Raw genomic sequence first — 26,953 nt, 5'->3', positions numbered from 1 at the left:
ATTTTTAAATCTACTCATCTTAAATCTACACATATATAACATGTTACAAATTAATGGCACAATATTCACATGAATGCATTCAAATCTAAAAGTAACTTAAATAACAAATGTTTTGACTCAGTCTTTTTCAGTGTGAACATTGTTGATGTTTCTTTTAGTATTTCTTAATTTAGCACCATTGGGTGTTTAATAATTATTTATCCCAGTATAATAGATAGACAACAAAGACAGACAAGGACTTATGGAACAGTTTAATTACCTTTCATAAAATTATAATGTAATGATGGTAAAAACCTGCTTATGTACAGTAGTATCAGATAACTACAGTATGACTCTGATCACACAGTTAAATGGTATCATCATATGGAGAGACAGTGCTTTCAAATTTCAGAATTCTCAATTTTATTTACTCAGAAGCCCAGAAGTTCTGGAAACTGATTCTTCTGTCGGACTGTCTTACATTTGTAACTCTATGAAAAAGGGCAACGCCATGCTTGAATTACTCAAAAGAACTGACCATAAAGGTTGTGGATCCAGCCGTTTTGTTCATCATTAAGTATAAAAAAAAAAAAAAAAAAAAAAAAAAACTTTCACAAAGGCACATATAAAATCTGGAATATTTGTCAATAAACAGTGAATTATTGGTTTATCCAACCATTTCTGCATACTGGAATACAAGTAGAATTAAAACAGAGATTATAAAAACGTCAATTTAAAATCATGCAAAGTAGATTACATATAAGTTGTCTGATAGACATAGAAAAAAAATCTTTAAAAATTCAATATTCAACAGCAGTTTCCAATTAATATGCAGTAAAGGATACCATGGTTTCATCATACAGATTGCAAAATAGTTTGTTTTTATTAGCAAAAATGAGGAAATTAGTCTTTAAAAGGTGATTAAACAGAATGGGTTGAAATGTGAGAAATTCACAATTATAATTCACCATGCTCCAAATACAAACTTTGCAGGACCGTTGTGTTCTGAGGAGTTCAGAAGCCTATTTTTAACATTCCAAACCATAGCCATTTAAAATTAGAAGAGACAACCACTGTTAGACACTGAAATAGTACATTGTGTTAAAAGTCTAGTCAGTAAATAATACATTTACATTTTTCCTGGATTTAACAGTAAATTCTTAACCTTAATTCACTAATGCAAGTACTTTACTCCATCATTTTTAAAGCTTCTCGTTAAACACAGTGGGACGCATTTCATTTTCAATGATAATAAATTGCATTTTTAAAACATGTTAAGCACATTAGAAATGTTGAGACTTGCAAGATGAACCTCTATTTAAATACAGTGTTTTCATCACCTAAAAGTTTATATAAAACTTTGGCACTACCTGTAAAGGCAATGCACTGTGGTCATATTTATTGGTCATAACTATTAAAATGTTGTATATTTCAGTGGAATTGTGTGTAACACGGGTATAGGTTTCATAGGAAACAAGGAAATTGTTGAACATGGAACTATACACTTATATGTTGGAACAATTTAGCAAGCAAGCAAAGCATTTTACAAGTACAGTAAAAAGGCATGCGAAGGCACAACAGCCTACAAAATTAAATTTGCACTATGTACCCCCCCTCCCCCCTCCCCAAACAACTTCAGAAACATACTGTAATTGTTCCACCGAAGGCAAGCCTCCAACTATAAAAAGGTCAAACATGAAATGTGTCAGTCAATTAAAACATCCTCTGTAAATGTCCTTTTTGTGAACATCAACTGGTGTTTACCGTTACAACTACATACAATCCAGACAAAATGTTTTCATAAATTCTGATTAAAAATGTTCAAGACAAAAACATAAATAAAGCTGTTAAAACTGACAAATAGAACAGTACTGATCCATCATTTCATGCTGAGTCGTCCCCGTCCCCCGCAAAAAAAAAAACAAAAAAAAAAACCTGTTAAGTCTGGCTAATGTTTTCGTCTAATCTGTTGAAAAACAAACAAAAACAGTAGTTAGTGGCAGCTTTTTCTTTTACTACTAATTATTACAAAATATATAAGTTACAAGTTTCCTGCTTGTTATTAACAAGATACTTCTTTGATTATTTAACAACAACAAAAATAATTATATGGCGTAGAACAGTGCACGGTTAAAATACCACATCCTAGTCTGAGCCTGCTGACAATATCCATTGTATTGAAAGGATGTCCTTCCCAACCTCTTCAAGGCTTTTCAGAAATATACCCACATTAACTATAAACATAGAAATATATTACCAATATAATGTTCTTCATTTTTAGGGGTCTGGATAGCTTAGAATTATTTTTAAATCACTTACCAAGATCTGTGGTTCTTTAAAAGAGACCGCAGTCCTTTAAGTTATTCTTTATGATCACATCAGTAACAGCATCAAACACGAACTGCACATTCTTGGTGTCTGTGGCTTGAGTGAAGTGAGTGTAAATCTCCTTGGTGTCTTTTCGCTTGTTCAGGTCTTCAAACTGGCACTGAATATAAGCTGCTGCTTCTTCATAAGTGTTGGATCCTATTAAAAGACAATATATTTAAAATTCCCCTACTTGTAATCCCCCCCCCCCCCTTTCTAACAATACAAACAAAAAAACAAACAAAAAAAGCTAAAAAATACAAACTTAATACCTGATATGTTTAGATTTATATCAGATTTACCACTGTATGAGTTGAAAGGATTAAAGCCAGATTTAATAATGGTATTACAAAAGGATCCTTTATAAAAAGGGTAAAGCTTAAGTTATAGTTATAGTGCATGCAAGCCTAGTCAAAACTGTGAATAAAACCACTGCTTTCGGTATACTGGAGTATGAAGCACCATACACTGTATTTTTAAACATAACTGCTTTAATTGCTATTTTTTATTTATTTATTTTTTTAAATTATCTACCTATACCAATTGGCCTACATAAAATAACCACATCAATGGTTGAAAACTAAAAACAAATGTTTTTTTTCACCTGCATATTCAGGAAAGCAAATTGTAAGAGGGCTCCTTTTAATCTTCTCTTCAAACAAATCCTTTTTGTTTAGGAAAAGGATAATAGAGGTGTCTGTGAACCACTTGTTGTTGCAGATGCTGTCAAACAATTTCATGCTTTCATGCATTCGGTTCTGGAAAAAAAAAAATTGGAATATTTTATAAATAACAGTAACTAAAACGTATCAGTAGTAATAAAAAACTTATTGCAGGTCCAGTTTCTTGCCATGAAATAAAAATGTTGTTATATGGGTCTGTTCCTTCTACTATTATGAGAAGCCATTACAGCAATTAACAGCTGCAAGATGGCAGCTAAATGTTGAGCCAATATCGTTTTCAACAAATGATCCCATCACAAAACTGGGATCAAATTATCCTCAAATTGATAAAGAAAAATTGATAGGACTAGAGTATGCAGAGATTGAAGAGTATTTGCAGTAACCATTAATTACACAAATTTGCTGTAAGCACGTTTGGAGCATGCTACTGCTATTGTTAGGTTTTATGTTGCATAAATGAGCACAAAATGTAATCTACAAATATCCTTTTTATATTTCCTGCTGTAGGATATATTAAATTTGCACATGGCTCAGTCGGTTTTACAACTCACCATTTCTTCATCTTCAGCTAGAACTAGGTCATAGTCACTGAGTGCAACACAGAATATGATTGATGTAACTCCCTCAAAACAGTGAATCCACTTCTTTCGTTCAGATCTCTGACCACCCACATCAAACATTCTGAAACAAAACAAACAAAACTGACATATGTGGACAATGTAGACTCAATTCAAGCCAAGAGAATACAAAAAGTTTTTGTGAACAAAAAATAAAAAAATATTCAAATGTTTTTTTTTTTTAAACTAAGTAAAATAGAATATAAAAAAAGATCAGTATCATTGATGTAAAAACTATATGGCAGTGAAAAGGTTCATTTCTACTGGACACCACATTAACGGAACTTCAAATCATAGAATGCAACTGGGAATCAACGATAAAACCTTATGTCAAAGAATGTGGGCTGCATCATTGATATTGCCAGAGGTTAAAACAATGGACAACACCGCTAACAGAATGACAATAAGGCTGTGTACCAAACATTAACCCGTTAAGTGTCATTGTCCTCATTCATTGTGCGCCTTTGTAATTTTTGCAGCATTTTTAACTGACATCTACCTCTTATTTTAATTCTAACTATATTGTTACGATAACTCACTCTAATTTTGTTAACTGCAAAAGTCTAAATGTAATGTACACACATACAGTTTTTGTTCTGACATTTTCCAAATAAATTAATTTGGTACTTAATGGATTAAGACACTAACTCAAAGTGTACTGCATCTATCCATCTTTTAAAAGACACATGACCCCCATTATGACCGTAAAAAAAAAAAGTTAAAAAAGGCTAATTTTAGTGATCCCCAAAGAAGAATGCACTACCCTTTTTATCTATTCTAGCATGCATAGACTTGTCTTAAATTGTACAAAGGAAAGTTAAAATTCACTTACTTGAAGTGAAGGTCTTTAAATGTGAAATGTGTCTCTACAATTCCAGTAGTTTTTACTCTGGTTCGGAGGACATCCTGTTGAGTAGGGACATAGCTGGCATGCGCTACCCTGTCCATGTCATTCAGGTAACTAAAGGGAAACAGAATGAAATGTGACTTAAGGTAAAGAATATCAAATGTACCAGCGGATGCATTGCAGAACTCGTGTTCAACAACAAAACCTTACATATTAAGAACTATTTGAAGGGTATGTCAGCATTTTTTTTTATTTTTTTTATTTTTAAACCAACAATTACTTTAAAGATTTATCAGCAAGAAACACCTTGTAAATGCCCATTTAACTACTCCTGTATAGATTTATATATTATTTAAAATAAGTGCAATGAAATGTCATGTTGCAAAGGGCTGTAATGGCACAGGTATGTAAACATTTTCTAGGATCAGTCTCTGCTAAGTAAACTACCTTTCCAAACAATGCACATGTAAATTACAGTTAAATGCAAGGGACATGTTTGAATCCTAATAAATGTACTTACTAAGCGGCAGAGTCATTTAGCTGGTATTCTCTTGATCTGCTGAAACAGGCTTGAACACCAGGATCCTTCCACAATCTCGTGATAACACCTGCTAGTTCTGCTGTCATGAATCCTTCTTCTGCAGAGCCAGCTAGCACAAACAACTGACGAGCATCATCCTAGTGAATACAATACCAGTAAATGCATCTTACAAAAAGCAAAATACATTTAATTTCATTTTTGTTAGTCACTAAATAGGCAGAATTTGCTTCTATGCAAAACCCATACACCACCAGCAACCATCTGAAGTTGCTTAAATAGAAAGCATTTATTTATGTAAAAGTCCCATTGCCTCGTGAAACCGCCTTAGGTTTAGTTCCTCCAGGAATGCTAATCAATATTTCTTACTTTAGCTGAGTATTAAACAATTAGGCTCAAATTGTAGCCTAAATTTGTATAGCCCACTGACACATGAAATCATCAGGTAATCTCAGAAATAACAATAATATTAATAATAATAATTATAATAATTATAATAATTAAAACTGCCAAGCAGTTTTATGGCTCCCAAGCCCCAGTATCAGTACCCGCCTAAGCGTGTTTAGTTCTCAATGTGCCAAGTTTAAAATCAGCAACTTCAACTGATACACAGAAGATTCTGAAATTAAGTTGTTGTTAACTTGTTTAAGTGAGTTTCTTAAAAGTCAGTTGTATTGATACAGTGTCAAGGATGATGCTTGTGAAGTTTCGAGTTAGTCAAGTAAACTGTTTGTCAACTGAGGCAGTTTTAAAATTTCAGATGTAAACATACACCTGGCGGCCATCTTGTTTTATAAAACATAGCCATTAACATTTTTATTCCATTGTTACTGGGACAAAAACTACCAAGTTTGGAGTTTGTTGGTCAAACTGTGTTCAAATAGCGGCAGTTTGCTGTTAAGGGCGCATTTCGATAAGATTTGTGGCAGCCATTTTGACATTAAAATTTATCGCAGAAACTTCTGCTTCGCAACCTTGATGCGGACTTGGATGCTGATGATATGCCAAGTGTCAGATCAATCGCTTCACCGGTTCCCAAGAAGATTTCAAAAGGTTTCTAAAAAAATGCGTCAAAACGGCCATTTCGTTTCCAGTCAACAATTTTTTTTTTTTTTTTTTTTTTTTTTTTAAAGTCAGTTGTATTGAAATAGTATCAGGGAAGATGCTTGTGAAGTTTGGAGTTATTGAAGTAAATCGTTTGTCAACTGACGCAGGTTTCAATTTCAAATCTAAAACGTATAAGTGGTGGCCATCTTGTTTTATAAAAGATCACTTTTTTCACATTTTGTATTCCATTGTTACTGGGACGATAAATACCAAGTTTGGAGTTTGTTGGACAAAAATTTATCACAGCAACTTCTGCTTCCCAAACTTGATGTGGGTTTGGATGCTGAGTTTCAGATAAGGGTTTTCTCTGGGTACTCCGGTCTCCTCCACAATCCAAGGACATGGCGCAAGGTGGAACTACACCCTGGACAGGATGCCAGTCCACCACAGAGTCACTCTACATTGCGCTGTGTGTGGTGCTCTGCAATGGACTGGCATCCTGTCCAGGGTGTAGTTCCACCTTGCGCCATGTCCTTGGATTGTGGAGGAGACCGGAGTACCCAGAGAAAACCCATGCAAACACAGGGAGAACATGAAAACTCCACAGACAGGCCCCTAGGCCGGAATCGAACCCAGAACCCTGGTGCTGCGAGACAGCAGCTCTAACCACCACGCCACTGTGCCGCACAATAATAACAGTAACAGCAGCAAGCATATGAACATACCAAGACTGTTGTTAAATGCAACTTTTTGTTATTCACTGGATATCATTGTTTTACCTCCTTTTCGCACACAATTCAGTATTAACCAACACTATGTGTAACAAATACTCACTGCTCTTGCAGAGTCACCAAAGTCTATCTTCAATCTCCCCATAGCCCTGATGATGGCAATTATGGACTGAATGGTGTTGCTGTAAACAACTGCTTTGTATTGTTTGCATTCCTCTTCTGAATAGCCAGCTTCATGAATAATTCTAAAAAAAACAGATAAAAATAATGTAATATTATATAGAAAAATCCAAACTGAAAACATTTAACCATGTAAAAATTACATTTTGCATGAAAGTAAAGCTGTACTTACTTCATCTGTTTCACAATTGTGCTTTTTCCGGACTCCCCAGCACCTGCCAAAAATAAATTGCAACCGATTGATTGTCGTCACCTGCACCATACTAGTAACACTATGACCAGTATAGGCAAAACATATTTTATATAGAAAATAACAAACGAAAATGTATCAACCAAAATATTTCACAGTACAGAATTTGTATGCAGTGGCAAGTTAGGTGTAAACAAAATGCATAATGTAACAAAGTAAGATTTCTATAAAATGTTATATGTAACAAAAACACTCAATAAGTATGGTCAATAAATACTTACCAGTGAATCATACCAAATATATCCTATTACAGTAGAACATATTATATCTGATCTTGTAAGACATAACATTTATTGTCTCAATCCTAAAATTCTAGCACAACTTTTGGCCATGCTGTACGCAGTATATGATTCCCGCTTGGATGCAATATTTTCACATATCCGATAGATCCCTGGAACCAATTCAATCTGATTGTCATGTTCGTTGACCATACTGACCATTTCTAGAATGAACTCTGTTCAGCAAAGTAAAATACATTTCTTTGAATCAGTAAACCCTTTCTTACGCAGTGGATTGTGGTCTATTAGAAGACTTTTTGCGGTTTGGTTTAGTTACAAACTTGCAAGGACTCACAAAATAAAATCAGGATATATAGATTAGTAACAGACATTCAGTGAGTTAAACTGATATGCAATCTAGCCAAAATAAACTGGTCCTCACCCTTCAAATAGAAGCTTCATCTCGGTATTGGTCACAGCACATAGTTATGGGAGTGGCAGCTCACAGTAGGAAGTGAAATACTGTTTTATTTTATGTTGTCATTATGTTAATGTATGAATGCATGTTCTATGTTTATAAGCTTGGGGCTTCCAAATTATTTTCATGCAGTTCATTTGCATTTCTTGGACATTTGTATCAGTACCAGTAATAATGACTAAATAGGCCTGCATATAGTACATGAGGTAAAGCACAACAAGGTTTTACATTTTTAACTGCAGTTAACAAAAATCTTCATAAGGATCTAAGGAAGAAAATATTTAATAGTTGTGTTTTCTTTTAGGCCAGGGATGGCCAACTTTAAGGGAGCAGAGGGCCACAAAATCTACTAAAACTATTTAGCGGGCCACACATTTTTTTGAGGCTACAAATAGCCTAACTGAAAAATGCTAGCTACAATACAGCATGTTAAAAAGGCAGCTAACTGTGTATTAGTGTAAAAAGGTGTTCTTAATATAAAAGCTCCTTATAATACAACTTTTCAAATACAAAAAATACAAATACTAAAATACAAAACAACCCTTTGTTCCATGTAATGGAACTTCAGGCCAACTTCATAAGTTGACCAAAAGGCCAACTTCATAAGTTGTTCCTACATGTTAAATGTACTGTCAATTGTCTGTATATCAGTAGCCAACTTACATCTGACATATCTGTAGTCTTGTCTAGTGCTTTTCTCCCACATGTTCATGGATACCTTAAACTGTACATCATGAAAGAGGTTGTCAATCAGTGGCTTTTTAGCCAGTGCCAGCTCAACTCTGCTGCCTTAAAACACTGCCTTTTCTATCAGCAAGGATGGCACCTCTAGCATCATATTTGTCATACTTTACTTGTGACTGGTACTGTAGTGACGGTTCAAGTTATATTCCTTTGTCACTGACAAGAATTGCAAACGTACAAGCATTGGGGCTTACCTCCATATTTCACTAAAAAGAAATTCACACTCTCACCATGCATGGAAAACTCATTTCTCAGTCTACCTTCCTTTTACTTAAGATGAAACTAAGTTTAAAAGATCGAAGAATCAGCCACAGGTTCGTCAATGCGCTGCTTCCCGCCTCATTCGCAGCACGGATATAGATCCAACGTTCACGGTTGTAAAGTATTGTGGTCAAATGGCTACTGCAGGTGGCAGGAAAGAGTTAGAAGTTGAGATTAAAATGCCAAAAGGTGAGCTTTTATTAAGGTCACATGTGAAAACAGCAAAACACCAATTAAAAACAAATCTAGTGTCAAGGGTAAAGTATCGTATTTTGCAGAATGAACATGTAACTATTTTACACACCAAATAGAGATAAATGCACAGACATCAAACCAACATCAAAGTTATTCAAGCACTTTACAATAGCTTGTGAAACGGTGTTGTAATTAACAACCTGCAAAGTGGTAAAGTGTATCTGCAAGGACAGCTTTCAGTTCTATTACGTCAGATGCACATTCACCATTTAGGTCTTACAAATGTGTACAATGTGTAACCATACTGATCTTGGGCATCAGTCGACTCATCCGTGACAACTGGCAAGCAACCAGACTGTTTTACCAGTTCCATAATCTCCTGCTTGTGATACTCGGCAACTTTAGGCAAGTATTCATGTCTCAACTGGGCTGAATAAAGAATCACGCCACCATTTGCTACACTTAGTCTGAAGAATTTACATAACTTGGTTGTCCAATTTTTCAAGAGAGATATTTGCTCAAACAAACACCTCTGTCAGGTCAAAACTGAATGTGTTTCATGCTTCACTAGAATGCCAAAACTTTCGGCATGCCCTAAACCCTTGAATGGAGTCTTGGAGAACCAGAACATTGGACTCCCTGCCTCGAAGTTCAAGTCACAGTTTTCAGAATATGTCCACTAAATATGCAAACCTTGACAACCAGCTGGTATCAAGAAAGAGGACAGAAGTCACTTTCTGAAAAAAAACTTGCACCTCTTCCCTCAGTTCCCACAATCTATCCAGTACCATCCCCCTGGATAACCGTCTGACTTCTGTATGGAACAGCATCCATGGGGTGCCCCCATCTCCTTATAAAGAGCACTGAACAACCTGGCTTGCACTGGACGTCTCTTAATCAAGTTTATTATTCTGACAACTGAATCGAACACTCTACTCGGATTTAATTACAATGACTTGGATGCCAGGGCGCCTCTGTGCAAAATACAATGGCTCACTGTTACATCAGGTACAAGTTTTCTAACATGAGCAATAAAACCTGGATTTACAACCCATCATACTCTTAGCACCATCTGTACAAATCCCTACACAATCACCTCATTCCAACTGCAAATCCTTCAAGTTTGAATCCACAGCTCTGAAAATGTCCTCTCCCTTAGTGGTCTTCTAAGTGGTCACAAAAAGGAAATTCCTCTTGTAAATCTCCATCACTCACAAACCTAACAAACACCATTAACTGAGGCAGTCCAGATACATCTGTTGATTCATCCAACTGCAGAGCAAACTTTTTGTAGTCTCTGACTTTCTCTACAGCTTCCTGAATGTCACAAGACATGTCCTGAATCATTTTGCTAATGTATCATTACAGGGGTTTCAAATCCACTTTCTTAGCTGCTTCTTCACCTAAAAGACTGACAGATGTCTTTAACACAAGGCTTGATAAGATCATAGCGTGGGGTTTCTTCTCCTTTGCTATTTTTTTTGTTTTTTGTTTTAAAGTTGCAATAAAATTAAATGATTGAACACAAGCACTGGGTGCATTTTGCAAGTATTCAGATATTGCTTACAAGATCACTTTTACTTAAATATATACAAGTTACATTCGGGGATGGTATTTACTTGCTGCATGGGGGTTAGGTATTTGACTGAAAAGCAGAGCGTACCTATTTGTTGTATTTTTGCAAATCTCTGACAAATTAATCTCAGATAATAATAATAATAATAATAATAATAATTCTTTTTTATGGTTGCGACCTGAGCATGCCTGTCGTTTACATTGATCTATGAGCTACAAGGGTTTAGCATAAAAACACAAGGCATCACAACAGCATGAAACATCAATCAATATCAAGTTTGTCAATAATTGTGTACTGCAATGCAAAATACTGTCATATTAGTCAGTCAAATATGATATTTTTATAATCAAATCTGAACTTACTTTTCAAAACACGGCTTGCCAAAGCTGGCCGCTCTTTTTTTTTTTTTTTTTTTTTTTAAAAACTCAAAGTGCTTCTGAAATGTTGTGAATGCATCGTTTCCAAACGTCGCTTCAGCTTTATGTCGGGATCCATAGTTTAAGAACCCCTGATCTACAGTACAGTTGCAGGACGTACAGAAGACACATTTTTAGCCTTTTCAGAGACAACCACTTTTATGTTTACAGCGTACAGTATTTTAATTTCCTGCTTATACTGCATAGTCACATGACAAATCACTGCACAGCACTGTGTGCATGGTGAATAGCACATGCAGGCACACAGCAAAAGCTGTACAGTTCTGTTAATGTGTTTATTTTGTATGAAAAATTACGAAATAATGTATTTGATAAGAATACTGTGAATCGCGGTATTGGGCTAATTTCACGAATTGTCTGTATGCTCGCCCATCATTGCCACCTGTGTCCGTCAGCACAAGCACATCTGACATATAACCCATTCACAAACTTGCTCAGCTGGCCCGTTCAGGGAGAGGGAAGCCATTAGACTGAGCTCAATATGACCGCACCTCCAGGAATTTTCAATCACACGTGTTCACTGGCAGTTTCACTGATTTTTCCATCTCTGAGCTCCACACCAAATCAAAAACATTTAAAAATAAAGAAGAAAGAGCAGCTGTCTAAAGCGGCAGCAAAGTGTTCGGATTTACCTAATGTTCAGGTAGGAAATGGGTGCACAACAATATTGTGAATACCCTTCAAATAACGCATATATTTAGAGAACATAAGTGAAAGAAACACAATAAAGAAGTGGATCAAATTCTTTTTTCATATATTTGTGTAATACCTTCTCACTACCTTATGTAGTTCTGCTTTTTAACTAGTAAAACATGTGCTTTCACAAAAGGGGTTAGAATGTGTATGCATACTTTAAAACAGCATAACTTTTTTTTTTTTTTAAATCACCCAGAAAGCATAGTTTTTTTTGTTTTTTTTAACATTTAATCAACATAAGGCTCTATATTTATTTTTTGTTGTTTTATGAATGAGTATGAAATTGCCTTGTAAAGTCAACACTATTTGTATACACCTATCTCACTTCTGCCCTGTATATTTTAAAACAAAAAGATAGAAATGTCACTTTCAAAACACAATTGAATAATTTTTTCAAAAAATTGACTTCTGAGCCGTTTCTCGGATGCTTATTTATATGACTCTTATTTCGGTTATAAACACTGCTATAGTTTGAAGCAGCGTTCCCTCTAAGGCTAAAATGCATGCATTTTTCACAGCAACTGGCAACAGTCTTGCACTCAGTTTACTAACTTTCGCAAGTTATTATCATAAATATCAACCTCAAATCGAGACTCCAGCCTCTTGAGGTAAACCTATTATTCTGAGACCTTTCTTACAAAGCATTAACATAAGCATATTTGTGTCTGTCTTGCAGGTATTTTCCTCTGTAAAAATGCAGGTCACATCAGTGCAGAGCTCGCTCGGGCACCAGCAAATCTACTGGTGCAGGGTGAGCAAAGCAGGCGTCTGGCGATTCTCTCGTGCTGCTCATGAACTTTACAATATTTAACTAGTCGTAAAATTGAATACCAAAATCAGTGAAGCACAATCTTCGTGCATTATTTAGAAGTATAAATACCGAGGTAAACAAATAAAAAATCACAATACTCACACTGACTTTTTATTCCCCTTTTAAAACATGACCATCTAAGAAATCATCTCAAGCATTTTGAAACAGGTAAAAATAATCAGCACAGTAGTTGAAAATACACATTTAAGTGTATAGTAATTGAAGCAGCATACCACATCCATTATTTATTTATTTATTTATTTTTTTTTGTGAGTTTATTCATCATGTAACTTCACTCCATCCCAAACTCAACATGGAGGCTGCACCAACAAAAAAAAAAAAAAAAAAAAAAAAAAAAAGCAACGTTTCAGTAAGACACAGCTAAAAGAAATCTGATCTATATGAGGATGGTGCGATAGTAATCTTAAAGGTTTTGCTGTAACTCATGTGATAACGTACGAGTCAATACCATTAAATATCATATTGCCAGTCAAATACGTGAAGAATAAGAAAGCAAATAAGACAGCAACAATAGCAAAGCACTGCATTCTTCTATACTGAAAAATGAAGACCAAAAGGTACTACACTCAAGGCGGAGCTTTCCCGAAGTAAGTTAAATTAACTGTGTATTTCATTATTGTTTAGTTTATTTCTTTCCATGCTACCTGCCTTTAATGAAGCTACAATTAGCAATTTTAAAACCATGGCCGTTTAATTGAATTATATTTCCCGATGACAAAGAAATGAGCTCAAAACTATTTTTCTACCTGTACAATCCTTAAAGGAAACTGATCACTTTACTGTGGAAAGGATGTAGTCACTACGCTACACACCGCTGGTTTCATAAAGACATTCTGTCTGAAGACACACCTCTTTAAAGCTTGCAAATAACACGGCAGAATTAGGAAAGAAACAATTGAGGATAAAGTACGCACTTGCATTAAAAAGGACGCTATTTAAATTACAATCGGGTAATATATTGCAGCGAACCTGTTTTAGAGCAACAAGTCATACTGTTTTAGAACGATTTATGTTCAAATGCCATATTTAATTATTAAAATGTTGATATAAAAAGTGGGAACAAATGGAATTGGCCATTTTTGAAAAATGGAATTTGGTATTCAAAAATGGAACAATTAGTAGCCCTAGAGATGGTTATAACTGAAGGCAGTGCAGATGCCAGTGTTTTATGCAGTAGTATAAAGCAATTTTATGCAGGCCACCAGTTAAGCATGCAGTCTATATCTATGATAACAACCGACAGCTGAGGACGATTCAAAATCAGAGGCAGAGCCACAATAAATGTCTTGTTTAAATTTAAAAGTAAATTGTAAAATTGTTGAGATACTTGCATTGCAATATTGTTTCAAAATTGTATAATGCAACAAAAATATGTTAAAAAGGGTTGGCGCATGGCCAAAGCTTTCTCACTGATAATGGTCCTTTCTCAGTCAAAACGGCAAGTTTCTCAGTATCGAAAAAGCTTAGAGGGAACACTGGTTTGAAGCAAGGGAAGCATGTTTGATATATTAATACAGCTTTGTAGTATTAACATGATTATACATCTAGTTCACCATTTTGTCTTTCGTATGTTGTCAGGTACTGTACAGTCTCCGATAGTACTCCCCTTTCAAGGAAAAAAACTACTGGAAATAAATAGTTTCCCTAGACTTCTGTCCTCCTACAATCCTACCACTACAAATGTCATGACATGCTTCAGCGGCAGAAAGATAACACTTACTGTAACAATATTTTGATACTAGCAATAATCTCTGGTAAAAGAATGTTTCTAGCAAGTTCCATAACAACTAGACATGTGGTAAAGTGTGACATTTGGACAGTGGTAGTTGTACATTTTCGCACTTCCACTAAATCCCCCTGCAGCAGTTTTAATACAGTTAATTTTGCTTTGTACCTCAAAACGTACTCAAGGAAATAAAGTATCCAGTACAACTCATATTGCCTTATATTTTCCAGCAAGTCTTAACATCTGTACTATATATACAAATTAATAACCTTAAACTATTATTATTAATAAGCATCACCAGTTTGATGGCAAAACTTCGATCTGAATCATGATATCTGAAAAAATTTCCACAGACTAGCATAAAACACAGTAGGTAATGTGCAGCACAGACAGGAGTAGGCTAGTTTGAATTAAAAATGCACTACAACTTAAGATAATTATTGCCCAGTGGCAGTTTTACCACATTACTGCTGTTTTATGTCCTGCATTTACCAATGTCAGGTTAGCATGCAAAGTTGCATGCTGTTGAGTTTCGGATGTTAGCCTTGGATCAACTATCTTGAAGCAATGTGATGCGAGAAAGATTCTTAGCAACTGTGAAGGTTACCTCAGCCGCCAGTTTCAATTGGACAGCAGCAATCTGAGGAGACTCATGCTGTCAGAGATTTTCTCCTGTCAAGTTGTGCTGGATTTACTGTTGTGTTACATGTTAATGATGCAAACAAATAAAACACAATCAATACGTTCATTTGCAGTTTTATTTGGTCAATTCTGAGAGGGCATCAACAACTTGTTGGATGTTTGTTGCGCTGTTTTGGGCGATCGAGGTGGCTCATGACATCCAGTTCAACTATATTCATTAACGTGGAGGGCAGACACTCGCTGTCTTTGGACACAGCATAGTTTTTACAGCAAGGGTATTCTCAAAGAACTGCTTTAATACTATAACAAGGGCATAATGCAGTTCATGGCAAGTAGTTCATACATAACAGTAAACCCACAAGAGATAAACAACATGACAGTCCAGACATTTTTACATCTCTGTGGCACGAGACGTAAAAAAATAAAAATAAAAAAAAATACGGATGACAGTGCAATGGGGTCCCAAATAGACAACTGAGCACTGTGTTAAGACCCACTGAAACCAGGTTTATATAGTAGTGCAATCAGGAACTTTAACAATTGAGCACAGTATAAAAAGCAAAGTAGTCCTAAGTAACAACTGTGTGTTTGGACTTGCACAGAAAGAGGAAATCAAAAGAAAGAAAAAGTAAAAGAAAAGAATGGCATGGTGAGAGGAGGGAGATTTTCCTCTGGCGAACTCCATCGCTAAATTCTTGTAGTTCACATATAGTAGTTCACATTTAGAGGATGCCACGATAAATAATTTGCTTTATGTATACATTTAAGACTGAATAACTTAGTTTGGTATGTAACTTCACAAACCACCATTTCCAACATCCTTAAATTCAGTTTAGAGGTACTGTAGAGCTACAACTATGGTACTACAAAATTCCATAATTAAAATAAACTTGATTTAAAATCAAATAAATCTGATTGTTAATTAAAATAAAAAATAAATATATTTTTTTTAAAAATCACCAACCCTGATCAATGCTGACAGTCATGCACATCCCCAGCAGAAAAGCAATGAAAGAGGTTGCTGAATGCTTTGGCATTGCCCTAAATTCAATGTAAAGTAGTATTATACTGTATGCAGTACATCTATGCGCGATGAAAGTGTGTACATTTTACAAGATTTACAGCCTACTAGAACAGAGTAAATGTTAACCAGAATTACTCTGAACTACAAGTTTGACAGGGGTACCGCACTAACACATGTACCAGGTTACTAATTCTAATCCTCTGTCTTTTTAAGGGTTTTATATTAATCTGTACAATTACGACTAACAAACTTTTTTTTTTTTTTTTTTTTTTTTTTAAACACGTACCAGAATAACTCAGGCTGTGTTAATACTGGGTCTGTTTAGAGGGTTTGGTCCGCACTAGGTATGGTTCGATACGTTTGGTGTGAATTGTGAACAACAAGGTCCACTTGGGAAATGAGCCGTACCGAGTCTGGTTTGCTTTCCAAACCTCAATGCGAACAGCAGCTGGATTCTGTCCTTTTGCACATAGGAAGCTAACTATACAAGGTAACCTGACTAAGAAGTAAACATTTGAGTGTCAGTTTTCAGCATTACTTTTTTGTCCTGGTTGGAAACAATAAAATTGTTCATTGCCCCAGTTTTGCGATTGTATTGTTATATTAGATTATATTAAGTAGAAAAACTATCCGCGTGCTCAGCAAGTTAATATTAATAGCAGAGTAATGTATTAGGTTTTGTGTTTAGTGCCATTCAAAAATAAAATAAACAATCTTATTTGTTTAACCATTCCGATACGTATACTATGTTTAAATTTCAATAGCTTAAATCTGGCTTTTTGTACATTTTACATGTTTTAACTAGATGACACTATAAAGAAAATAATGAGTTGTTATGACCTGCAATAAATTCACCTGATGTTTAATTTTTAAAACTAGTACTGTTATTTTACATACTATTATTTTTTTACTTCAGGACTTGCTATGGGATCAGTGAAATGAAGAAATAAAAAAAGGACCCATTTTTCACTGTGGTAATCTGGCAATCTTAAACTACATGGACAGTGTGAGAAACTGAAGCTCTGATAGAAAATTTGGTCAGACACCAAAATCCACGCTAAGCTTGACAAAACTCTTTTCTCAAATTACTTTAATTAATGCTGACATAAGAAGAACCGTGCAGAACTGCATAAACTGCATTCAGTATTCATTACAAAATTAGCAAAGTGCTCTCCAGTGCTTTCTTCCAAAGCAATATGCAAGAATCTAAAACATGCTATATTAAAAACCGGAGCAATACAGCTGCCATCTTTCAATATGCTTTCCATCCACTTCACACGCCATATCAATGGGCCAAGAGCACTTGCAAACTGCACTGTGAACACAAACTAAGTCCTGAAAAAAATGGAAGGGGACCAAAAAAAAAAAAAAAAAAAATTAACTTTAGCTTGCATCCAAACGAACTCAGTCCCTTGGCTTGCAGATAAGTGTGAACAACAGGCACACTGATACATTGTTTCAAACAAAATTAACTAGATCGAATCAGTTTGAAAATGACCCAGGGTGAATGCAGCTTCAAAGCTGACATCAAAAATCCAAGAATACAGATGTGTAACAAATAAGAAGTCAATATCTCAAGGTGTTATATGGCAGCCTAACGAGGTCCGAGGTCAAAATTAGATGGCACTGACACTATTACCAAATGCAGCACAAGTGACCCGTACTATATAGAGCAAGGTCTATACTGTAGCAATTGTAAATGGTAAGATAGGAGCACTCAAAGTAAACAGACATAATCAGTGAAAATCAGTCACAGAAACAAGCACAGTTGTAGAGCATACTTACTGTACCTGGGACTTAATAGTACTTCATTATTATTATTTAGTCATTTAGCAGATGCTTTTATCCAAAGCGACTTAGACTTTGGGTTAAACTATGCATTACAACTGCTGCTGCAGAGTCAGTTACGATAGGACCTCAGTCTTACTTCTCATCCGAAGGACGGCCTTTACAAAATGAAAACACCTATTAAGTTCACATTTTTCTACTTATGTATTCTGCCAATTTATTCATACGGTTGTCAAGTTTGGGGTTTGATTTTAAACCCTGCAGCAAACAGGACAAAAATCAGACAAACTTGCATTAATTTTACAACAAGATTGCGTTGTATGTGCTGTATGCCAAAAGTATAAAGGTTAGAGGGATAAAAATAGTGTTTCTTCATTGTTATCCAAGGGAAGAACTGAAAATGGTTAACTGCTCAGTGACTAATACGAATATGCAGCTCATGGACTTCCTTTCAGTATCTCAATACAACCCATTTCCACAATAGGTTTAAAGTTCAAGACTCCTTATTTGATCAATTTAAAAACACAACAAGATTAATAAAGTGCACTCGAGTAAAGTACTGTCAACTGTACAATTCATAACTATAGTAGCATACTGTAACAGTGTAAAAATGAATATTCAAGTCGACAACCCATTGACTGACCAAATGAATATGTAGGTCAAAACCTATACTGCATACCAACATACTCACTCTTATGCATTTAGGAAGTCCTACTATAAAAATATTGTGCCTTTTTGGCTTTTAGCCCACCACGCAGCCACTAAGAACAGAGGCCATGCATTACCATAGTAATACCGCCTCATCCTTATTAGGTAACCAAACCTACAAGACGCAATACAACCCACTTTAACAAACACATTTTCCAGTGCATCCGCCTTGCTTACAATAAGATAACTGCACATAGGAAATTTATTTATTTAATTATATTTTCACACACAATATCAAAACATTGGGCAGCTGGTAACCCGTCGACCGCTCAGAATATATATATATATATATATATATATTATATATATATATATATATATATATATATATATATATATATATATATATATATATATATATACACACACACACACACACACACACAGAGAGCACCAGTCAAAAGTTTGAGTACACTTGCTGGAAACTAGTTTTTTTTTCATAACTGACAATGTTTTACATTGTATATGTTTCTGTAAATACTTGAAAATGAAAACACATGCTACAATAAACAAAACAAAAGGGGAGCATCAAAGCAATGTTCAAGAAAATTGAAAATTGTCTCCAAATCTTGGCTTCCTCAAATTAGCCACCATTTGCCTTACCAGCCTCACAAAACGAGGCATTAGGTTAAGAAGTTTCAGCAAGAAATCACCCGACATGTCTTCCCAGCTCTTCTGCAGCAATTCCCAGAGATGTAAGGCACTTGTGGGTAGCTTTGCTTTGATTCTTCTGTCCAGTTAATCCCATAAATGTTCTATGGGATTGAGGTCTGGAGAATGGGCAGGCCAGGTCATTAGATTGAGTTGTCCTTCACCTTCCTTCTTCACCAGACAGTTCTTGCACAGCTTTGAGGTGCGTTTCAGGTCATTATCTTGCTGAAGAACAAATCGTAATCCTGATGGAATGGCATGCCTCTGAAGTATGCTATGATAGCCATGCTGGTTGCGCTTGCCATGGACTTGGAAAAGATCACCAACCCTGTCACCAGCAAAGCAACCCCAGAACATGACACTGCCTCCTCCATGCTTGACAGTGGGAACCACACATGCAGAATTCATGCGCTCACCCTTTCTGCGTTTTACAAATGCTCGGCGGTTGGACCCAAATATTTCAAATTTTGACTCATCGGTCCATAAGACCGACTTCCACTCCAACGTCCAGTTTGTGTTTTTTGCCACAGGCAAGTCTCTTCCTCTTATTCTGCACTCTTAACAATGGTTTCTTTGCGGCAGTTCTTCCAGTTAGGCCAGTTTCAAGCAATCTCCTCTGAACAGTTGATGTTGAAACATCTCTACTTCTAGTAACATTTAGCTGAGCTTGTATTTCAGGGGCAGTTAATTGCCGGTTTCGCAGACTTGTGATTCGAATGAACTTGTTCTCTGATTCTGAGGTCACCCTTGGCCTGCCTGACCTTGTTCGGTCCTCATGAGTGCCAGTTTCTTCAAATCGTTTGATGGTCTTTGCCACAGAAGTTACAGACACTTGCAAAGTTCTTGCAATTTGTCTTAAAGATTGACTTTCATTTCTTAAAGTAATTACAGGCTTTTTTCTTTGCTTAACTTTGCCATTTTCTGCTACCTTACATTCAGGAATAACAAACTTGTGCCTATGCTACCTATATTTATAATAATCAGGGACCCTCACCTGTTAACAATTGGTGACAAAAGGTTAATTAGGTAGCATGCTAGTTAACTCAGAGAAAATCTAACAGACACTTTTATACTTAGGCCAGTGTCCTAACACCGTGTTATACACATTTCAGACTTTTAAATGACTTGGGCTTCAGACTGAAATCCCCTTGCTTTGGGTGACCATTTCTTTGGAATTGACGAGATTTACATTTTCATTTAAAAATTAAGTTTCTGAATGCAATTCACTTATGATTATCAGCTTATATAAGTACACGTATCCTATAATAAAATATTAAGTGTTTATAGACTGAAGATTGTACAGTTAAAAGCATAGATAATCATGAAAAACCTGGTTTCAAGCAGGTGTACTCAAACTTTTGACTGGTACTGTGTGTGTACGTATGTGTGTGTGTGTGTGTGTGTGTGTGTGTGTGTGTGTGTGTATATATATATATATATATATATATATATATATATATATATATATATATATATATATATATATATATATATATTGTCCAATCTAATTCACAGACTGCATTCACATCTTTTCTGTGCTCTTCAGGACTGCAAACATCAGGCCCTGTGAAAATCACGGAACTTAATTAAATTTCACGACAGTGTCATGGGTAAAGTACTGTATTTCGCGTAATGTCTACTGAACTTTTAGAAATTGTGTACAGAGCTGTAGTTTTTTTTTTAAAAAAATCAAAAAACAGGAGATAAGTGCACAGACATCATCAAAATTAACAAAGTTCCTCATGCACTTTACAATAGCTTGTGAAACGGTGTTGTAATTAACAGCCTGTAGATAAAGTGTATATGCAAGGACAGCATTACGTTCTAGTACGTCCAATGCACGGTCACCATTTAGGTCTTGCAAAACAAATACAATGTGTAACTGTGACAAAGAATCGCGCATATCTGCAACTTTGTGTGGGAAAATCCTGCAGAGATATTTGAAGACACCAAGCTACTGTACTTTTCATCCAATTTAGAATACCTGAAACACTACAACAATGTCTAAGGAAGTGCTGTCAGTGACTAAAGCACTATAAACCACATTCTGAGTAGTTCTGGTTAAAATAAATACATTTTAAAAAGGTAGTGCTGGATATTTTAACTGCCGCGAGACTTTATTCTATCGTACGTGATTCACGGGTGCTATCTTTACGCATTACAGAAACTCAGTACACTGCAGTATAAATACAGATATTTTTTTTTTTTTTTTTTTTTTTTTTTTTAATACGATACGATACTAAGTCTAAGTCTATCTAGGTGTTGGTTTGCAAGCAGTGACTTTCGCTTTAACTCTTAAAACTCAACCCCATCCATTTTGGAGCTCTAACGCACCTAAGGCCACACACATATTACTCAGGCACCGTAAAAGTCACCTATCTGGCTTGTTTAGAAGTACAGACTCATGGATTTCCAAAAGATGTTTTCAGTGTGCATATGCGGTACTCCTAGCCGGAACTACAACTGTCAAAGTTAAGTCATCACGCGATAGAGTTCACAGCATAGGTTTCATTTTGAGTCTATTGCTCCGTCATTGTAGCAGCTAGACTGAAAGGGGTAGTATTGATGGAAAGCTTTAAAGCTTAGACGCTCAGATGCAAACCCCCACCCCACCCCCCCAGATGTCAAACTTTACTTACCAAAGTGCATAAAACATGTAAATATGCAGCAATATTTTTAGTTTTTCAAACTGCACTTAAAGAACTTTGAATATTTGTTATTTATTTAAAGCTAATATGTAGCTTCTAAAGACAAAAGTATAGAAACTATTTTGCACAGGCAGATGGACACATTACATAAAAAATTACTTAAGTTTAAAATGTTATTTATTTTTATAGAATAAACAAACCATTTTATAAGCACAATAATCCACCTCAGGGTGTGCGACAAGCCAGATGTTACCGCACGTCCTGAGCACGGGATACTGCTTTCAATTGCTTTAACAGAGTTTAGGCAAACACTAGTGTATTTGTAATTCACCTAATTTTATGATTGTCTTGTGTTAATGTTCCAAATCTGTACATTTTTTGATTAAAGCAGTCAAGTATGTGATGTTTCAGGGTGTACATATGAAAGGTATTAAGTGTCAGTTTGTGTGTATGGGGAAGAAGAAGTATCTCTATATGTTATATTTTGTTCTCTATTACACTGTGAAGATCACAATTTTCTGTAATGGATGATTCCCAATGCATTTTCTTGAAACAGAAGAGACTATTTTGAAGAGTACATTACTCCAAAGGTTAATACAGTGGGGAAAATTCATTCAGAACTGTTTTTTTTTTTTTTTTATGTATTGGTATTTACATCTACAGTATAACACAATCCTGCTTACAGAGACTCTAAACATGCACATATGGTACACTCTTCCAAGCATAATCCAGGTTGACTGCAATAATGCAAAAAGACTGACTAGATCAGATCACAATAATCTGATCCACAAAAAGGATTACAAAATCCAGATAATTTATATCCCAATTACTCTCAGACCCAGGAGCCAAACAAGTAATACACAGTATATACAGAAATATTCTCTCCCTGACAAAGCAATGTACCCCAGGCCAGGGGATCAATATACAGAAAATAGGAGGCACTTTTTTACACAGAGAATCGTGAGGGTCTGGAATCAACTTCCCAGTAATGCTGTTGAAGCTGACACCCTGGGATCCTCCAAGAAGCTGCTTGATGAGATTCTGGGATCAATAAGCTACTAACAGCCAAACGAGCAAGATGGGCCGAATGGCCTCCTCTCGTTTGTAAACTTTCTTATGTTCTTAAGTTCTTATGTTCTTATTAACAAGAACACTATTGTTCAGTGTATATGGTTATTGTAGTTAAAATGTAGCACTTACCACTTTGACGTCAGCTCTATCAAACATCGATAACACAAGCAATTGCAAAATAAAATGCATGAATTTGCAAAACAAACATAAACCACAATTAAAATAATCCCATTGAAAAGAAACCGTTCTAAAACAAGGCTCATGCATTTTCAACCTTTGCTTAAACCGTATTCCTTAATAAGACTGAACTGCTAAGAATATTATAGTATTAGCGCCACACAAGATAATGTGGCATTAGAACAATTAATGCCATGGCCTATTATCACTCAAACAGTGCATTACAGCTAATTAAATTCCTGGTATCAGCATACATTGGAATGCTATTTAAAAAGTAAACATTTAATAGTTGAGTAACAAAAAACAAAACTGACACTGTAATGCATAACGCTAAACCTCTAAATTGTCAGCCAAACTATGACATCACTTTCACCATAATACAGTACATAATGCAGACTGCACAGAAATCTAGGAAAATCTTAGTGAAGTTACATGCAAATGTGGATTCTGGGGGCACACTTCTGAATACTAGGTTTTATTATAAACAAGATTAAAATTATACATATTGTAGCCATAATATTTTCTCATATTATTTGGTGTTAAATGGGCTTATTCGCTTTTTTTTCTGTAGACTGGTAGATAGGCCATGTTTATCTTTCCTTTGTGCATACTACATTGTCTACACTAAATAGGTTGACATCCTGAGTTTATTTAAATGCAGCACAATTTATGAAAAGCAAATACAAAAAAAAAAAAAAAAAAAAAAATGTACAAAAGTGGAATCCACTGGTACACAAGATACAATGTGTCACAAATTTAAATTCATGTCATTTTCTATTCCAAGCAGTTTGGAACATCCTAATTGCAGAACAGAGCTGACATCTAACAATCATAATATAAATAAGTAAGAATGTTAAAGTCAATAAAAAGTCCTATTAATAGTAGAACATTTTAAATAAAGCAATGTAATTAGGAATCAAGTTAATGTTACAAGTGCACATACATTTTTGGCCAAGCTAAGACTTTTCACTAAGGTTTCTCAGACAGACTAACATCCTTGTCTTTCCAGTAAACCTTTGGAGAGCAGAGCACAACTTTTTCTAGAGTTCATGCTTACATTCATTTTTTTTTTTAAAAAACACATGTTCTAATCGGCAGCCAGTAAATTGTTAATGTTACTGACTGATCTCAGTTGTGTTTGGTTTCATTTGTTTAGTGTGATGGAAGCTTTGCTGTAATTGGAACTGGCTATCTTTGTTACCTGGAAACAGGAATGCATTTGAACAGCAATAGCGCACACACCCAGCGCTTTACAATGTGTATGGCAACTGCAACTGTATACTTCTACAGCTCAAATATGGTCCTCTGTAGAAAGCCCAAGACCTTAACATTACCTTAATCACATACATACCTTGTTTTCTCATTGAACACAATTTTAAATACATATAAAATTACAGAATCAGTAGTTTTATTTAACTAAAAGGTATCTTTGTAAATTTATTCTGACTGTGGAGATTAGCACCTCAGTATCTTAAAGTTCACCAATACTTAAACATCTTATAAAAGGTGGTATTGGCTCAATTCAAGTTTTATTCTAGACTGTCTATATTGTATACTGGAATTAACTTTACATTTAAGAGCAAAACCTGGTTTAGAACAAAATTATGAACCACATCAAATCAAAATCTGTTCTAGCAGACATTTTCAGTTTGCTTATTCGAATGTAATAAATTGGTAAGGGAGCAGTGGACTTAATACTTATTCCATAGACCTGCTTCATCACTCCACCCTTAAAAAGCATAAGAAGGAAGAGAAATGTATTTTTATTCATAAAGAACATCAAATGTTTCAGGATGCATACTGTATTTTGCTGATGTAACATACAGGGTTTGTTTAATTGTCTAAACAGTATCAAACATTAATAGGACAATCCCCGTTGCAGATCTTATTGTATTTTTTGTTATATGTAGTAGTGTTAGTAAGTGGGTCCATAAATTACTCTTGGGGTGGGAACACACAGCTGGGTTAATAATTAGAGGCTGTATTTAGTTCTGTAACTGTTTAGATCATTAAGATAGATCCAACACATTGGCTGATGAACACAATTCTATGTTGCAGTATTCCTTACCATCCTCTACTGTCAATGTGCATATGTTGCAGTGCAAGAAGCAACCTACAAGTGTATTAAATATTCCTGCTACATGGTTTTAAAAAAATAAATAAATCACATTGCAGAGGGTTATATATGCTAAACCGAGGCACATCCCTTCTCTGGTGCTTACTGTACATTAAAAGTTATTCTTAGTCAAATATACAATACACAGCTATTTTTATTTATTTATTTATTTGGTGGCCCTAGTGGTAAACGTGATAGCCTTTGGTACTATTTTGGCTTATCTGTTTTTGTACTGCCTGCACCGATTATCGTTTATATTATTAGCATCAGTGGTCAAAAGTCACATCCACCAGAAATGGGAAACAAACCAAAAAAATAAATAATCAAAATGTTGAGAGATAGATATAGATAGATAGATAGATATCTGGTATGGTATTTTATAACAAGAAAGTGAAATACAACATATAAATAGCAACATTGCTAAGCAAAGACGGAAACTGCGTAGAAGGCTACAGGAGTACATCCTTTATTTATTGTGCAACAGTCTTTATGTTTTAATCCACAAAATGTCTTACGAAGTTTGGACGAGAGCTTTTCTATTATTTCCAAACATACATTAACAGGTAACCGTAATTATGTCAAACGTATGCTTAATATTTCACTTACAAACCGTGTTAACAAAACATGGAAATGGTGGCCTTTTTTATCTTTTTGTTCAACCATGAACAACGGCATATTTTGAGGCCTCTAGTTTAAAATCACATTACAGATCCAAAGCAGCATTAGAGGCAACGATGTTACTGTACTTTGCAGGTAGAACAGTGTTGCAACAAAAACAGGGCAAATTGCTCTGGTTTTTATGTTCGTCAAAACACGCAGTTTCATAAAACCGAGTAGTAGTATGCACTACTAGAACAAAAAACTGTCTCAAAAAATATAAAATACTACACCACTGAGAAAGAAATATAGACAATGTATATGGGTTTTAAAACAGAATCAGCGTGTTGCCTAGGGTTTCTTTACATGTATCTAAATAATGTACTCAATGTGATCGACTGAACATCTGTTTATTTGTTTCTGTGATACTGGAATCGGGTGCAATAATTGCAAATTGCAACGCGCTTATATATGGCAACTTAAGCACTGCGGTAAAACTAAAGTTACACGAGACTTTGGCGGACTTAAGTTTAAAATATTTTTTAAGCCTACGGTTTAAAATGCCAGAGATCCGGAGCTGACTAAACAAATAAAGAATTCAAACGATACCAAAGAAACGTTTACAGACATCCCCTTTTCCTTACCGAGAAGGAGCAACTTGACCTCTCTTGCCGATTTCTCTCCGTCGTCTCTTAGGTTCCTGTCGATCATTTTACTGCGATCCTGCGCTGCCTTATCGTCCGTGCTTAGGGTGCACCCCATCCTCAAACAGACCCTTTTTTGTAGTACAAACGTAAAACTGTAAATCTAAAACAAAAAAATAAACAAAAAAAAAAAAAAGAAAAAAAAAACACGCCCTTTTATCAGACAAAAGTGTTTTAAAAAAACGTCCAATGCTAATAATTGACCAACTCAGTATGAAATTGCCCTTTTGTTTCCACTCCTTTAGCTCCGATTCCAGTATTTGTAAGCTTTTGCAATTACAAATTTAAAACAATCAACATATACAGCAGACACTCAACACCTTGGCTCTTTCTCTTCTCTCTCCCAGTCTCTGACTGGCCGCTGCTTCCTGTTCAAACACAGAGGCTCGCTCGCGCACGCGCAAGCGCGCTCCAAAACAGACTGA

The 26,953-nt window shown here is 35.3% G+C and overlaps 1 protein-coding gene across 2 annotated transcripts; it reads right to left on the bottom strand.

The window, feature by feature from the left end:
* Window positions 1–236: 236 nt before the first annotated feature.
* LOC121319742 (guanine nucleotide-binding protein G(i) subunit alpha-1) lies at window positions 237–26,953 on the bottom strand. 2 transcript variants are annotated; one of them, XM_041257510.1, is made up of 10 exons: window positions 26,849–26,953; window positions 26,469–26,631; window positions 7,162–7,204; window positions 6,913–7,054; window positions 5,014–5,171; window positions 4,479–4,607; window positions 3,581–3,710; window positions 2,951–3,104; window positions 2,299–2,505; window positions 237–1,945 (listed from the first exon to the last, which is right to left on the bottom strand). In XM_041257510.1, exons 2-9 carry the CDS (start codon window positions 26,584–26,586, stop codon window positions 2,315–2,317), a joined length of 1,065 nt encoding a protein of 354 aa, XP_041113444.1. In that variant the 5' UTR covers window positions 26,587–26,631; window positions 26,849–26,953; the 3' UTR covers window positions 237–1,945; window positions 2,299–2,314. The 2 variants fall into 2 exon arrangements, with proteins under 2 accessions (XP_041113444.1, XP_041113443.1); XM_041257509.1 differs by having other exon boundaries at window positions 26,737–26,888.

This window comes from Polyodon spathula, chromosome 8, assembly GCF_017654505.1.
Source record: "Polyodon spathula isolate WHYD16114869_AA chromosome 8, ASM1765450v1, whole genome shotgun sequence".
In the NCBI taxonomy this organism is placed as follows: domain Eukaryota; kingdom Metazoa; phylum Chordata; class Actinopteri; order Acipenseriformes; family Polyodontidae; genus Polyodon; species Polyodon spathula.
The sequence above is the reverse complement of the archived record's forward strand: the minus strand, read 5'-3'. Positions and strand labels throughout refer to the sequence as shown.